This window comes from Suricata suricatta, chromosome 1 (genome assembly GCF_006229205.1).
Source record: "Suricata suricatta isolate VVHF042 chromosome 1, meerkat_22Aug2017_6uvM2_HiC, whole genome shotgun sequence".
Taxonomy (NCBI): Eukaryota; Metazoa; Chordata; class Mammalia; order Carnivora; family Herpestidae; genus Suricata; species Suricata suricatta.
The window spans coordinates 66,423,212-66,441,252 of record NC_043700.1 but is presented as its reverse complement, the minus strand read 5'-3'; the positions used below and the strand labels follow the sequence as shown (position 1 = coordinate 66,441,252).

General features: G+C 33.7%; 1 protein-coding gene across 1 annotated transcript in view; it reads left to right on the top strand.

Annotated features, from left to right (window-relative positions):
* The window catches only part of GLRB (glycine receptor beta), an 86,976-nt gene that overhangs the window by 57,429 nt on the left and 11,506 nt on the right, over window positions 1-18,041 (top strand). Inside the window, exons 7-8 of the mRNA XM_029950950.1 lie at window positions 347-487; window positions 5,015-5,167. Of these exons, the coding sequence (XP_029806810.1) occupies window positions 347-487; window positions 5,015-5,167 (294 nt within the window). The remainder of the gene's footprint in view (window positions 1-346; window positions 488-5,014; window positions 5,168-18,041) is intronic.

Sequence of the window (18,041 nt, the reverse complement as noted above, 5' to 3'; positions counted from 1 at the left end):
TAAAAATTTTTTTGACAAACTTGGCCTTTTTATTGATGACAGTTCAGAATTTCGACATAGAGAATTGTGCTATTATATATGACACTGTAGGATTGTAACTGCAATATGCTAAATATTTTAGCTTATTCTTTCTTTAAGCTAATTAATTATCTGTAAATTTGTGCTAATGTTTTCATTAATGGTCATAGATATTATGTCTTTAAATTTTTCACAAAAATTTTATATAAGTAGGGCCTATGATTTTACCATTGGGAAACCTAATAATTGGACTATTAAAATATTTAAGAAGTATTAATAATTATATTTCAAACCAATATTTTTATGTATTATTTACTTTTGTTTCTAGTTGGCTACACAACTGATGACTTACGATTTATCTGGCAGTCAGGGGATCCTGTTCAGTTAGAAAAAATTGCATTGCCTCAGTTTGATATTAAAAAGGAAGATATCGAATATGGTAACTGTACAAAATACTATAAAGGCACTGGTAAGTAATATTCTTGTATTAAACAAAACTAAGTCCTATTTTCAAAGATTCATTTTAATTTTAATATATGAGAGGAACAAGATAGAAGAAACTTAGTTAAAAAGTAATTTTGGTTTTTTCAAGCAGTTTATCATATATTCATATATTTAAGTTATATATATAAATCTTTCAGAAAATTACATTTACTAAAGTCCTTAAAATTTTTTATTGCTAGTTTTGCTTTTCTTTATGTAATTCTAGATAATAAGAGGTTTTCAATTTTTATTTTAGTAATATGAACTCTCCTAAGCAATGGTTTGCTTATTGTCAAGAAACTGCTTCTGGCAAGATTCAGTTTGGGGTCAAACATTATGGATTTGATCAGTGTAATCGATATACATTTGTCTCTTGTCTTGTAGACAGGTTTTAGATGTTGGTTGACCCATATTCTTAGTTTTACAAAGCGTTGATCTTTATGCTATTCAGGAATCAATAGTATGTGAAATGAATAGACATCAGTAAACACTCCCTGCATAATATTCTTGGCCTGTATTATGGAATGGCTAATTGTGAAAAGCACAACAAATTAACCTTATTCATTAAATTACCTCAAACTTTGCAGAAATGAAAATATAATACTCACTAATCAATGCTTTAATAATATGATTCATATTCAACCTTTAAGTCACAACTTGGACAGTTATTGAGAGTCTTTGATATTAAATATAATAGCATTGTTTCCCTTAGTAATATACATAAAAGGATTACTGAATTTTGATCATTATATCAAACCAATTATCATTTCAACTTGTAAATTACCATACAATTTTAATTTTCTATCAGAAAGTAAACAAAGACATGATTAAGATATTCAGAATAGATACAATGAAAGGTTAAATGTATTGCAACATTTATGTTGGCTTGCAAAATAAAACATGTATAGTATAATTGTGTAGAATTCAGAGAGATCATATGTTTGAGCAAAAATGCTGCCATCATGACATCATCAAAGACAAAATATAGTATTAAAAAAGGTAATGTGAACATTTGCATATTTACAGTGCTGCAATAAATGCAACACTTAGGCAACTTGGAGATAAAGTTACTTTAAGCATCTGTTGTTTACTTTCACATAAATTAACAGATTGTATTGCATTTATATACAAAGAGTTCCTTCTCTTATAGAGCTTATATATTTTAGTCTGGTATTGCTATCCTACCTGTGGGGTCAGTCCCATTATACTTTGCAAATAGATGTTACATCTAGATCATATGTTTAACATTTTAAAATGAATAGTCTTAAATTGTTTTAAGAAATCTGAAATAGACCCTAGTGACATTTTAAATTTCATCTAAAGATGAAAATAAAACTGGTAATTTTATTTGTGATTTTATGTAATAGCAAAACATGATGAGACAACATTGAAAATCCTGGGATATTTATTTTTTTACTGTTAAACCCAGCATCTTAAGCCTTAGATCTAAAAATCTCCTTTTGGGGATGCAGCCAAAGGAGAGATCCTCTGCCCTTTTAGAGACCTCTATTCTAGGACGGTACACACATAAACAAAATAATTTATTTTAGTTTTAAAAATAAAATAAAAGGTGCTGCGGTAGAGAGTTGTTGAGAGATTACTTAAGATTATAATAAGTAAAGTTTTTTGTGTAATTTTTTGAATTATTGTAAATAAGTCACTGAACTCTCATTAGCTACAGAAAATAACAAAAAAAACCTTATGTCTGACATTAAAATAATTGTCATTTACTATGTTTCAGGAAACATGCTTTATCATCAGTGTTTATATGAATCATTATATGAATATTAGTAAAATATATTTTAATGTTTGGCGACTATTTAGAAATGTACTTAGAAATATGGAATCTTCTAAATATATAGAATGCTTAATAATTTAGAATAGTGAAAAAGATATAGACAGCAATGTATATAAAATGATGGACAATATATTCTTTAATCTGTACAGAAATAATCAGAAATAATTACTTGGCTTTAACTTTATTAGAAGTTACACTTTTTTTTTATAATTGTAGAAGTTACAAAGGAGGAGAAACAAAAGGGAAAACAAGTATGCAAAAATACTTAAATTGCAAGCCTAGGTGAATAATAATGAAATGAAACTCCACAGGAAATAGAAAGTAAATTGAATTTGCCAATGAACATTTATATCAATTAGCTGCCCACCTGCCTCTCATAAATGTAACAGTACTAGGAAAAGATCAAAAAGGATCAAGAAATGTTTCTCATAAAAGTTTATGGAGCAAATCACGATAATATCTAAGCATATATTTTATTGCCAAATTCATCCAACTCCTGGGAAGCTCCCCTAGTGGGCGCCTTCATAAAAGGAGGGGGTGGAAACTTGCTTCCAAGTGCAGGATTCCTGTTATTTAGGCTGCCATTTAAATATGGTGGGATGGCATGCAGAGGTTCATTTAAAGTAAGCAGCTCTACAGTAACTTGTTGTAACATTTGTGACAGTTCAGGATACCTGAAAATATGCAAGGAGTGAGAGACTCCTAAAGATAGAGAACAAACTGAGAGACAGTGGGTGGGGAAGGGCTGATGGGTGAAGGCTCTAAGGAGGGCACTTGTGCTGAGCACCGGGGGTTGTATGTAAGTGACACATCACTGAGCTCCAATCCTGAAACTAATATTGTGCTGTATGTTAACTAATTAGAATTTAAGTAACAATTTGAAGAGAAAAAAATCACATTTAAAAATATGCAACAAACACACATAGGTTGTTGTCTATTTCACGTGTGCTAGGTCAATGTAAAATTAAATTTGAGTAGGTGAGGCTATTGCAAAGCCGGGTACTTTAGAACCAGTCTTAGGAAATACTGTGAGTCTCTTAATTGAAGAAAATTGGACTTTTAAAAGATTCTATTTTGGAAATTTTGCACATAATTGTTAGTTAGAAACATATGTTCTTGTTTGTCCAGGCAGAAAGTTAGGATGAGTGGTGGGGAACAGAAGAGGGAGGGAGTTTTCATTGTTTGACGTTTTGTATCTTTAAAAACCTATGCACAACTTGAATTAATTGCCTGGTTTTAATGAAATTAAAATTTAAAAAAAGACAAACATTCTTATTTTTTCTGTTTTTTTTATATGATTTGGAAACATTTGGCATAATTAGAATTTACTGCAGTTCAAATCAACTATTTTTGTTACATGGTTAGTCCTAATATCTTTCTAATCTCTCAGAGGTGGCAACTATTATAATTCACAGTGGAGAAAGGACAGAGTTCTAATCTACATTATTTAATAAAAGTATGTGAATATTCTTTCATTTAACATTCTAAGACCTTCGTATGTGCCAGAACTGCCACAGGTCACTCATTACTCACTGTTAATGAGTAAATATGAAGATTGTTCGAGTGCCAGAAGTGTATATATTCTTCCTAACTAGGAAAATTATTTAAATATTACTTTAAAAATGTAAAATAGCTAAAAGTAATATTGTCCTTTCTCCACAGTTATTTTATATAATCATTTATTTGTTTCTACTTTTTAAAATAACAAGGTTTAAGATGAACACAATTGGAGATATCTGCAGGTAACCTTGCTTTTGTTTGGATGGCAATGACAATGTTATCAAAATCAAGCACTCTAGGCATTAAGTACTATATTTAATTTGCTCACTGAAAAAACTAAAACATTTAAAAAGTAATTTCCAACGTCTAGAAGTGTCTCTTGTATTCCAGGGTTAGGAGAATATTTTGTCACTTACTTGGTTTCTCAAGTCAGCAAAGGCTATTATGAGGCGGCCCCTAATTTGTGATTAATCTGGGGGACTAGTCGTGTCATGGCATCTCTAGAATTATGCTGTAAAGCAATTTCTGCATTTATCTCTGCTTGTGACAATCAGACCCTCTGCCTCATAGAGCATGTTTGAGAGCCTAGAGTGGAGGAAACAAGAGCATTGAGAGGAGGGTTAGATTTGTGTCCTTTATAACCTTCTATCTACATAAATTGAAAACACTTATTATCATCGCTAATGTTTACTTCCAATACTCTTAATTTTTAAGGTTTAGGTACGCATAGGAGTTATTGTAGACTGCCATATTTTCTAGCTAAGAAGGGGTACATGTAGCTGAAAAATTATACTGACAATGCATAGTCGTGGAGTGTTTCCTTTTAGACCTGTTCCACTTTGATTTACTGCTCCCTATATGACTCCTTTAGATCAGTTGCTCTGAGAGGGCCCATGGGTAATGAAAAGTTTAAGTTCATTGCAAATTCTCTGAACAAAGACTTAAAAGCTGAGACGCTGACATAGCGGCGCAGCATGTGGTTTCTATTTCTCGATGCCATAATAGAGTTGTGAAAGGTCAGGTGAGACAGGTCCCATAATGTCAACCTTTACATCAAATGAATTATGTATTTATAGAAAAAACCCTTTTTTGGTGGAGTTTACTTTATGAAACTACCTCAAACAGAAGGGGCTCACAGTTTACAGGTACATTATTGAGTTTTGCAGTTGCACATGGGTGAGCACCTCCCGTGTCTAACACGTTTGTTTCTGAAAGGGTACTACACGTGCGTGGAGGTCATCTTCACCCTGAGGAGACAGGTCGGGTTCTACATGATGGGTGTCTACGCCCCCACCCTGCTGATAGTGGTTCTCTCCTGGCTTTCCTTCTGGATCAACCCGGATGCCAGCGCTGCCAGAGTGCCCCTGGGTAAAGTGTTGTGTGCTCCTCTCTCACGTCCCAAATGGCTCATGCCCTTGCCTAACTAACTGTATAATCAACTGTTTTAAAACAGAGTTTTAGAATTGAAGGCAGTCTTTTTCTTTTCTTTGTTTATACTTCCTTCAAAACTTGACATTGAACTAGATTTTCTCAGTGTGTATGCAGCCAGTAATTAAACTAAGGTTTCTTTCTCTCATATCTTTGGGTATTTTAAACAGTTAATCTGTCTGACTTTGACTCTTGTGAAAAAATTATTAAGAAGAAATTTTCTCAGATAACTAAAGTCTAAAATCTACAATAGTATGAAACTTAAAAACAAAACTGTACTTATGGGTATCTTTCTAAATAATATTTTATACTACCTCATGCTCACCGGAGAGGAATATGTGGTACAATTTATCTTTTTAAAACAATTTGAATAATTTTCTTTTTTTTTTAAGTTTTCTTAGTGTTTATTTTTGAGAGAGGGAGAGAGACACAGAGACAGAGAGGGGGCAGCGGGGAGGAGCAGAGAGAGGGAGACACAGAATCTGAAGCAGGCTCCAGGCTCTGGGCTGTCAGCACAGAGCCTGACATGGGGCTCGAACTCACAAACCATGAGATCATGACCTATGCCAAAGTTGGATGCTTAACCAGTTGAGCCACCCAGGCTCCCCATCTTTTCATCATTTTTTTAAACACCAGGTATTGTGTGCTGTATCATCAGGAGTGGCTAGGGAGAAGAAGAGCTGGTGATCATGCTCTCTGATTTGTTATTTTTAATATTCTGTTACATAGAAACATCATTAGCATAGTCTTGAAATTGTGTCTGTATAGGGTGAGAAAGTCTTTGCTCTGTGAAGTAATTAAGAGCCCTTCTAATGGAAGTGAATACTCTTGAAAATAAGGACACTGTTAAAACAAATTTTGATTGTTTAGAATGTTTCAAAATGTTTCATTACCGTGTGTGTGTGTGTGTGTGTGTGTGTGTGTGTGTGTTTTCTGACTTTCACCTGGAACTTATATTAAGTAAGGCTGTGGTATATTTGACCTCTCAGTGACTGATTGGTTGCAGCATTTTATTTTTTTATTTCCATCAAAAAGGCTTTGTGCAAATCTCCCTCCTGACTTGTTAGGGGAATTAAATGAAATACAGATTTTAAAGAGTAGAAAACCAGAAAAGAAGCAATGAAAATGACAATTTTACTTGAATAAGATATTTGATGATTTACATTTAATAAAAACCACAGAGACCAAATATATATCTTAATGACCAAAAATGTAGGAAATTTCATCCTAATGGTTATGTATCTATAATGAAGACAATTACAATGCATAGATTAATTCCTTTAGGGGATGAGAGTTAACTATATAGTATACTGAGAATAAAACTCTTAAAAAACTAGTTTTGTATTCTTAGACTTGTCAAAAATATCATGCATTTTCCACAAATAGTCAATTTTTTTGCTTATTAAAAATATCTTACTCTCATGCAGTGATAAAAATTGAAATGTCAGACTTCCAAGAGCACTCTGGTGACATTTCAATCCTGTCATATCCTTGAAAGATTTTTCTCTGTAAATCCGCATCTGTTGCAGGAGCTCTGACATAACATCCCTGAGCTGTCCACTTAACGACCGGGAGACCATTTGTATGGAGCAGAGGTTTTCGCGGTTGAAAGTCAGTCTCTTGAGTTCAACCTGGATTTCAGTTCCTGCTCCCTGACTAAATTGTGACGGTTTAGATAACAAACAGATCTAACCTCTTTAAACATATTCCTTTGAAATGTCAATAGGGATCAAAAAATACTCAAGGGGTTGGTAACTTGGAGAACTAAAAATATGAGTGTAAAGTGCTTATTACACATTCAGGAGTTACTAATATGCCTCATTTATACATTACGGTTTGTAAAGCACTTTTACACATTTGATTCATTCAGCAAGTATTTAGTGTGTGCCAGCTGTGTACTAAGCAGTATTCAAGAAGATGGGCACGCAGCTAACAAAGTAAATAGCTAAAATAGACTAAACAATGAAAACCTCTAAGCCTCAATGAGTGTGTATTTTGTTGGAAAGAAACAGACATCAAATAAGTACAAAATGGGGGCACTTGAGTGGCTCAGTCAGTTGAGCGTCTGACTTCAGCTCAGGTCATGATCTCATGGTTCATGGAATTGGGCCCCACCTCGGGCTCTGTGCTGACAGCTAGCTCAGAGCCTGGAGCCTGCTTCGGATTCTGTGTCTCCTTCTCTCTCTGCGCCTTCGCGGTTCATGCTCTGTCTCTCTCTGTATCTCAGTAATAAATAAATGTAAAAAAATTTAAGTAAATTAAAATAAGTACAAAATGTAATATATAAGACAGTGACATATAACTTCCAGTTATAAAACAAGTCATGGAGATGAAAAGCCCAACATAGGGAATATCACAGTTATATTGTAATGACAGGATGCGGTGAGAGATGATGGCTATACATAATTATGGTGAGCATTGGGCAATATAGATAATTGCTGAATCACTCTCTTGTACACCTGAAACTAATATAACATTGTTTGTCAACTACACTTAAACTTAAAAAAAAATCCTAATGCCTAAGGAATGTGGAAAGATAATGACATTAGGGAAAGAAAGTTCAGGGATAGTAGCCTGCTTGTCAGGAACTATTGGGAGAGAAGTGATATTGGATAAAGATGTGACGGAGGAAATAAATCACTGTGATATCTAGGAAAGAATGGGCTGCGGTAGTGATCATCAAGGCCAACATTCCTGAGGCAGGAGCATGCTTGGAGTATTATGGAAACACCAAGAAAGCCAGTGTGGCTGGAGTAGAATGAGTGAAAGGGTGACGTCAGAAAGACAGCAAAAGTGAGGAGACTTTGTGACATGTCCTAAGGCATTCTGATGATTTTGACTTTTATTCAAAGTGAAATGGGAAGCCCTTGAAGGCTTTCTGCATGATGTGTTTTAAATTTTAACAGCTCAGGGTACCTGGTGAATGAGCATCAGCCTTGATTTCAGCTCCGGTTGTGATCCCAGGGTTGTGGGATTGAGCTCCCTCATGTCAGGCTCTGCACTGAGCATGAGCTTGCGTGAAATTCTCTTTGTCCCTCCCCCTCCACCAAATCAATAAATAAAAATAAGTAAATAAATAAATTTTAACAGATGCTCCTTGCCTGCTTTGTTTAGAACCCACTAGAAGGGGGCATGGTGGAAGCAAGGAAAGCAGTTAGGAAGTTATTTTAATAATCCAAGTGAAATTATCATAGCATGAGCCAGTGGATAGAGACACTCATTATAGATGATGGATATGGTAGGGATTAACAGATTTGTAGATGTGTTGTATGTAGGATTTAAGAAAGTAGAATCAAAGCTGACTTCAAAGTTTATTTGTTGTTTTTTTGTTTTGTTTTGTTTTGTTTTTTGGTTTGAGTTTTGTTTTTTGTTTGTTCGAGAAATTTGAGAGATGAAATTGCCACTAAGTGAGATGGGAAAAGCTGCATGTAAAGGAGTTTTGAAAGATAGGAAGGTGAAGAGCTTGCTTTTGGACATGTTAAGTTTGAGATATCTTTTAGGTAGAGATATCAGTTGGCTATACAAGTATGGAGTTTTTAAGAGAGATCAAATCTGGAGGTATGAATTGTAGATTTGTAAGAACATAGATGGCCTTTAAAGTGAGGAGACTGGAGTGCAGGTGGGCGAGATGTATCCTTGAGAGTGAGAAGATGAGCAATAACCAGTATGACGTAGTTGCTAGGAGCCAAATGGAGAAAGCACTTCTAGGTTAAGGGAGCAATCAGTCAAGCTGCTTGTAAATCAAGTAAGTTTGGGGCTAAATATTGTAACTGGATTCAGTAACCTAGGGACGTCACTGGTGTCCATGATAAGAACAGTTTCCGTAGAGTGAGGAGAAGAAGAAAGCTTGATTGGAATGACTTCAAGAGAGAATGGTGGCAGCTGGGGAGGAACTAGAGGCATCCAGTATAAACAACCCACTGGAGACTGCCAGCTGTGAAAAGAAAATGAGAATGGGCATGGGGTGGGAATAGGAGTTAAGAGGGTTTCTTGTGTTTGTTTTGAAGGTGGACAATTTATTTATTTTTAGAGGAAAACAACCAGTAATGAAAAACTGAGATGGAAGAAATGCAGCAGCAAAATTCTTGAGAAGTGAGAAAGGATGAGATCAGGTAGACAGACTGGCCTTTGTTAGGACAAAGGGGCTTTGTCCCAGGGATGAGCAGATTCCTCCTGTGAAAGGTCCGGTAGTAAATATTCTATGGCTCTGGGCCATATGATTTTTGGTGCAACTCCTAAATCTTAGGAGTCTTAGACAATACATAATTGAATGGGTGACCTACGGATTGGTTTACTAGCTCCTGGTCTACATTATCAGGAGAGAAGACAGAGTATATAGGTATAGACAGAGATAGGTGAGCAGATATGGTAGTGGGGGCTTGTGAATGATTTTGTTTCCTCAAGAAAATAGGAAGAAAGATCATGAGTTAGTTGCAAGTGAGATAGGATAGACTGTTGTGAGCTTGAAGAGAGAAGGTAGTGAATGGACAAGGGATATATACTGTGCTTTCTGTGATTATGGACTTCCTGAGGTTAGTAATTAATTATAAATTTCAACTAAGGTTATTCAGTATGTTGGAATGATTATCTCTAGCCATACTCACTAAAAGAAACTAGACGATAGGAATATATTTATGTTTTTGAGATGTATTCATGTTGTTGCTTATATCTTACTACTGGGCAGTATTTCATTGTTTGTTTTTCCATTCCACAGTTGATGGACATTTAGATTATTTTCCAAATGCTGCTTTGAAGAACTGTGTACAAGTCTCTGCATAGATATACGTTTTTATTACTCTTGGAATATTACTCCAGGAATAAGATTTCTGGATTTTAAAGTAAAACTATGTTTTAATTTTTAAAAAGCTTTTATTTTATTTTTACTAAATTTTAATTTTTATAAATTTAATTTAAATTTAAGTTTTAATTCCAGTGTAGTTAATGTATAGAGTTATATTAGTTTTATGTGTACAGGGTAGTGTTTCAACTCTTCTGTACATTACTCAGTGCCTATCGTGAGTGTACTCTAATCCTCATCACCTACTTCATCCCTCCTTCCTACCCACCTCCCCTTGCTTATTCTCTATAGTTAACCATTGGTTTGCTCTCTAAAGTTAAGGGTCTGTTTCTTGGTTTGTTTTTCTTTCTGTCTCTTGCCTTCCCCCCCATTTTGCTCACTGTTTTGTTTCTTAAATTCCACATGAGTGAAATATGATATCTGTCTTTCTCTGAATGACTTCACTTAACATTATACTCTCTAGCTCCATCCATGCTGTTGCAATAATCGATTCCATTCTTTTTTATGGCTGAATAATATTCCATGGTATGTATATGTGAGTATATAATATACATATATATATAATACACGCACATATATATGTATTGGGGGTAAATACTCAATGGTGTGATTACTGGATCATAGGGTAGTTCTACTGTTAACTTTCTGAGGAACCTCCATACTCTTTTCCACAGTAGCTGCATCAGTTTGCATTCCCACCAGCAGTGCACAAGGGTTATTTTTCTCCACATTTTCACTAATATTTGTTGCTTCTCGTGTTGTTGATTTAAGCCATTCTGACAGGTGTAGGTGTTATCAAGATACACTTGCTTTTATAAAAGTACCGAATACTGAAATACTATTTCCAAAAAGATAACATTTTATGTTATTACCAGTAGCTTCACATACACTCGAACATTTAATTTTCTTACTTCATTGTGGGATCTCTAGTATAATGTTGAATAGAATTGTTGAGAGATGGCTCATCTTTGATTCTAGTAGAAATAAGAGCCATTCACTATTAAGTGTGATAGTAGCTGCAGATTTTTTGTAGATGTCCGAATTGGATTGAATAGATTCCTTTTTCTTCCTAGTTGGCTGAGAGGTTTTTTTTTTTTATCATATATGATAAATTTTCATTGAGTTTAAATTTCATTGAATTTTGCCAAATTCTTTTTTCTGAATATACCTAAATATTTAGGTGGGTTTTCCTCTTTATTTTGATAATTTATATTGAGATTTCTAATGTTACATGAGTTGCAAAAATTATTAACATAAAAATATTTTTATAATTTTCCCTTATCCTTTTAATGTCTGGCTGTTAGTGGTATCCCAGATTTAATTCTTGATACTGTATTGTGAACACTGTGAATTTTCTTTTTTCCTGATTATTCTAGCTAATGCCTTATAACTTTTATTTTATACTTTCAAAATATCCATAATTATTTAATTTAATTTTTCTATTTTCCTTTTGGTTGATTTTTAGCTCTTTATTAATTTCTGTTTTTAATTACTTTGGATTTAACTTGATCTCTTTTTGATTCTTAAAGTGGAAATTCAGATAATTGATTTTAGATCATTTTTTTCTTTTTAAACAGGCACATTCAAAGTTATAAGTAGACATATTTTTTCAGTTAAAATATTTTCTAATTTCCCTTATGATTTATCCATTGGCCTATGGATTCTATTTGATTTCCAAATATTTAGTTTTAATAAATATTAAATGATAATGATTTTATTTTATTTTAATGATTTTTTTACTTTGTCAAATAATATGATTTCAAATTTTTTGTTTGTTGAGACATTTTTTATGGCCTAGCTCAGCAGATGTCTCCTGGTAATCATATTACATTTACTTGCAAAGTATATTTGTCATTGTTGATGTAGTGTTCTGTAAATATCAAGTTGGTTGATAATACTGTTGAAATCTTTTAGACCTTTTGTCTAGTTATTATTATAGCAGTTGTTGAGAGAGTTGTCAAACATCTCCAACTATAGAGAATTACGCTGTAGGTATTTGGAAAGTCTGTTATTAAACTTATATGTATTTATTATTTTATCTAAAAAATAAATAATAACATTACTTTAATGTATCATGTTACTTTAATAAAAAGATACTCCAGGCAAATGGAAACAAAAGAAAGCTCCAGGGGCGCCTGGGTGGCTCAGGCGGTTAAGCCTCCGGCTTCGGCTCAGGTCAGATCTCACGTTCATGGGTTCGAGCCCCACGTCAAGCTCTGTGCTGACAGCTAGCTCAGAGCCTGGAGCCTGCTTCCAGTTCTGTGTCTCCTTCTCTCTCTGCCCCTCCCCCTCTCATGCTCTGTCTCTCTCAGTATCAAAAATAAATTTTAAAAAAAGTAAATTAAAAAAAAAGAAAGCTCCAGTAGCTATATTTATATAAACAAAGTAGACTTTAAAATAAAAGCAAAGGACAGTACATAATGATAAGGAAGTCAATCCAACAGGACGGTATAACACATGCAAATATTAATGCACCCAACATAGAAGCACCTAAATTGATAAAGCAAATATTCCAGACCTAAAGGAAGAAATAGACAGCAGTCCATAATAGTGGAGAGAAGAAGACACAGAGAGAGAAGGAGACACAGAACTGGATTTTAATGCCCCCATTTACACCAATGGATAGATCACTCAGACAGAAAATCAATAAACATCAGCCTTAAATGGCATATTAGAACATATGTACTCAACAACTACTTACAGAATATTCAATCTAAGAGCATAGAATACATAGTCTTCTCAAATGCTCATAGAACACTTTTCAAGATAGATTATTTGTTAGGCCACAAAACAAGTTTTAATAAATTTAAGGGGATTGAAATCGCATCAAGCAGTGTTTCAAACCACAGCAATATGAAATTAGAAATTAAAAAAACTTTTTAATGTTTTATTTATTTTTGAGAGAGAGAGAGAGCGTGAGCAGGGATAGGCCAGAGAGAGAGGGAGACACAGAATCTGAAGATAAGCTCCAAGCTCTGAGCTAGTTGTCAGCACAGATCCCACCGCGGGGCTCCAACCTGCAAACCCTAAGCCAAAGTTAGACGCTTAAGTGACTGAGCCACCCAGGTACCCCATGAAACTAGAAATTGATTACACAAAGAAAACTGGAAAATTCACACATTCCTGAAGATTAAACAACATGCACCTCCACAACCAGAGAGTCAAAAAAGAAATCAAAAGAGAAATTAAAAAATACATTGAGACAAATGAAAATGTAACATACCAACATTTATAGATGCAGCAGATGCACCTTTAAGAGGGAAGTTTATGGTAATAAATGCCTACCTCAGGAAACAAGACAAGTCTTGTATAAACAACCTAACTTTGTACCTGAAGGAACTAGAAAAATAAGAACAAATTAAAGTCCAAAGTAAGCAGAAGGCAGGGAATAAAAAAATTTAGTGGGAATAAATGGAGACTAAAAAGGCAATGGAAAAGATTGTGAAACTAGGAGCTGGCTCTTTGAAAACATAAACAAAACTGACAAACCCTTAAACAGACTCCAAGAAAAGAAAGAGAGAATTCAAATCAATAAAATGAGGAAAGAAAGAAAAGACATTACAACTGATATCAGAAAACACAAGGGATCCTAAGAGATTCCTACAAATAATTAAACACCAACAAATGGACAATCTAGGTGAAATGGATAAATTCTTAGACCTGTCCAACCTACCAAGCCTGAATCATGATGAAATAGCAAATTTGAACAGACTGATTATCAGCAAGAGGATTGAATCAAGAATCTACCTCTAAACAAGGAAAAAGTTCCAGACCTGACACATCATTGGTAAATTCTACCAAACATTTAAAGAAGAATTAATATCAATTTTCCCTCAAACTCTTTGAAAAACTAGAAGGAAGAACTTCTCTAAACATACTTTCATAAGACAGCAATACTTTGATACCAAAACCAAACAACAATACCACACACACAAAAAATAAAATTACAGGCCAATATCCCTGATCAATACACATGTAGAAATCCTCAACAAAATATTAGCAGACCTGTTTCAAAAGTACATTGAACGGATCATACACAATGATCAAGTGAAATTTATTCCAAGGATACAAGAATATTCAATATCTATAACTCAGTGTGATTGAGTTAGCAAAATGAATGATAAAACTCATATGATTATAACAATTGATGCAGAAAAAGCACTTGATGCATTTAACATCCACTTATAATAAAAAGCTAGTAATAAAGTGGATATAGAGAGAATGTACCTCAACATAATAAAAGCCATATGTGATAAGCCTAGAGCCAATATTATACTCAATATTACTCTAAGATCAGAAACAAGACAAGGATAGCTACTGTTGCTATTTTTATTTAACATAGTATTGGAAGTACTAGTCAGAGTAATTAGACAAGAAAAAGAAATAAAAATCATCCAAATTGGAAAGAAAGAAGAAAAACTGTCACTATTTGTAGGTGACATATTCAGAAAACTATAAGGACTCTGTCAAAACACTGCTAGAACTAATAAAGGAACCAGTGAAGTTTCAAGATACAAAATCAACACATAAAAGTCTGTTGTTTCTTTACACTAATTATGAACTATCAGAGAAATTAAAAAAACTTGTTTACAATTGCATTAAAAAGTATAAAATATTCAGGGATAAATTTAACCAAAGAAGTGAAAGAGCTATATATTGAAAACTGTAAGTCATTAATGAAGTAAACTGAAGACAGTACAAATAAAGGAAAAGATATTCCATATCCGTGGATTAGAAGATTAATATTGTCAAAAGATCTATACTACTCCAAGCAATAGGCAAATTCAGTGGACTCTCTATCAAAATTACAGTAGTATTTTTAGCAGAAATAGAATGATCCTAAATTTGTGTGCAGCCATTAAAGGTCCCAAATAGCCAGAACAATCTTGAGAAAGCAAAGCAAAGCTGTAGGCATCCACACTCACTGATTTCAAAGTATACTACAAAGCTGTAATAATTAGACCAATATGGTATTGACATAAAAAGCAGACATATAATTGAATGAAACAATAGGGACCTCAGAAATAAAGCCATGTATATATGATCAATTAATTTATGACAGATGAGCCAACAATATGCAACTAGAAAAAAGCAATATCTTCAATAGTGTTGGGAAGATTGGACAATCACCTGCAAAAGAATGAAACTAAACCATTGTCTAATACTGTACACAAAAATTAACTCAAAGTGGATTAACAACTTGAATATAAGACTTGAAACCAGAAATTTCCTGGAAGAAAACAAGTGGTAAACTCCTTGACATAGATCTGGGTCAATCTTGATGAATTTAGCAAAAGCAAAAGCAGCAAAAGCAAAATAAACAAGTGGACCATATCAACTTAAAAAGCTTCTGCACAGCCAAGGAAACCATGAAAAAAAAAAAGAAAAATATAATCTACTAAACTGAAGAAAGTAATTGCAAATCATCTATCTGATAAGAGGCTAATATATAAAATATGCAAAGACAGCTGGAAACAAAAAACGAAAATAAAAAAAGAAAGCAGAAAAAACAAATAAACAAAACAAAAAACCAATCCAAGGCAAAGACTTGACTAGACAACATTCAGATGGCCAAAAAATACATGAAAAGATGCTCAACATACTCCCAATTTCATTTGAATTGACCTTTTCCATTGTAACAAATGTGAAAGCTCCCTCTATGAATTTTAGGTAAAGACTTGTCTTTAGCTCCTTCTCTATGTATGGAAGTAACGTTTTATAATACTCTAAGTAAATTATGCATAACACTCCCTTTCTCTGGTACAAACAGTTCTTGAATTGCTGCTAAAAGAGAACTTTTTTAAGAGGGAGTTTTTTAACAAATAACTTTCAGTTGAAGTATAAAAAGATTAATAATTTAGGTTACAAAGCAGACTTGTAGCACACCATGCCCACGTACATTCTTTCTTGTACTCTTATCTAGAACAGTGTTCAAGGATTATAAAGACCTCTTACAGAAACGTCAAGAAGCTTTTTTGGATTTCTACATGATATTAATGACAGCTTTCCTTTTCATATCCTTTGAGTAAAATGTTATGAAATGTTAACATGCTAATATAATTTAGTAGTACTTTGAAATGAATTTTCATTTTATTAATCACAATTCTACATGTATGAATTTGATAGTTTATCGTACTATGAGATAAAAATTATTTGGAGTTTAGACAGGTATGTGAACACTTGCAGTTACTCCTTAACCTCTGTTGGTATATGGCATTTGTTGTTATATTAATATTATACTCTCTAACTCCATTCTTATTGCTGCAAATGGCAAGATTGCATTTTTTTTATGGTTGAGTAAAATTACATTGTATGTATATATGACCACATCTTCCTTAACCATTCATCTGTCATTGGACACTTGGTTTGCTTTCATATCTTGGCTATTGTAAATAATGCTGCAGTAAACATATGGGCACATATATCTTTTCAGATTAGGGTTTTCATTTTTGGGGGGTAGATACCCAATAGTGAAATTTCTTTTGATTGGCTTATAAGTTATTAAAATTCAGACAGAATTTCACTATGCATTATTTAACAATGAACTAATTTTATTTGAAGACTATATTAAAAGAATGGTACAATACTTGTCCAAAGAAATATTATTTGCTTGGATTTCTTATTTTAGGATTTAAAAAGCAAATGAATATTTTCTATTTTAATATGATTTCCTGAAGAGAAGGCGTAGAGTGATGTTCACGTTCCTCTCCTCCATTTCTGTTCTTTCATCTTTGAAATGACAAAAATCTTAATAGACTTGACCATTATGGTTTCTAACTTAATATCTGAAATTTTAAATACCTCCCTCCTCTCCCCAGAAAGCTATTAAGTCATATCCTTCCTTTAAAAGGGCAGTTCCTTCTCCATTTCTTTAGTCTCCTTTCTTTGACATTCCAGCCATCTTTTCCTCACAAGGTTTCTGCATTTTTAAAATGACCTCTGTCATTTTAAAGAAGGTTAGTCTCTTCTTTCACGAAATTCTCAAGTGCATTGTGCTGTGTCATGGCTGTCAGTTTTAGGTTTCTTGGCCTTTATCTGACCGACCTCCGTGTTTTCATACCAAAATCATTTTCTTTCCTACATCTCCTCTTCCCATCTTTCATGGGTATTTTTCCAGTCATTTCATTCTTCAGAGCTTTATCTCAATCTTTTCCTTCTTCCTGCAATCAGTAACCAAGTCTTTTAAAATGTCTTCTCAAAAGCCTTTTACATCAATTCTGTTCTTCATTTCCTCATGCTTTGCTTCTGCAGCTACTATTTTTTTCCTTTCTTAGACCGTTTTATATATCCCTACCAGAGGAATGTTACTCAGCATTCTTTTCTCCCTTTTCTCATGAAGTTTCTAATATCTCAGGAAATACTCAGGTATTATATTGAGTTTACAACAGTTTGATATATCCTGTGTTATTGATGAACATGAAATGCTATGGAAACATTGTGTGTCAATATATTCTATCTCAAGGAATTAAGTAAGGTTTGTTTTTGTTTGCTACATTGCCATTGATTGAAATAGAAAAATTGACTTGGAAATATGACTTGCTAAATTAATGCCCATAGGTATAACTAATTGCTGTTTCAGGCAATAAGTGAGAGGATCTTGGTTTTTTAAATGTTAGTTTCCACTTCCAGGTTAGAAACATTAAGACTTATATTAACTTTTGGGGCGCCTGGGTGGCTCAGTCGGTTAAGCGTCTGGCTTTGGCTCAGGTCATGATCTCATGGTTCGTGGGTTCAAGCCCTGCGTTGGGCTCTGTGCTGATAGCTAGCTCAGAGTCTGGAGCCTGCTTCAGATTCTGTGTCTCCCTCTCTCTCTGACCCTCCCCTGCTTGCACTGTCTCTGTCTCTCAAAAATAAATAAAAATCATAAAAAAAAGACTTATATTAACTTTTAAGTGTAGTCTCAATTAGTTCTTAGTTTTCCTCAGAACCAAGAGTAATTAATATAATAGTAATTTAGATGCTTGTCAAGTCTTTATATTCTAAGTAATATTGTTTCCATCTCCAGAAGTTACTATA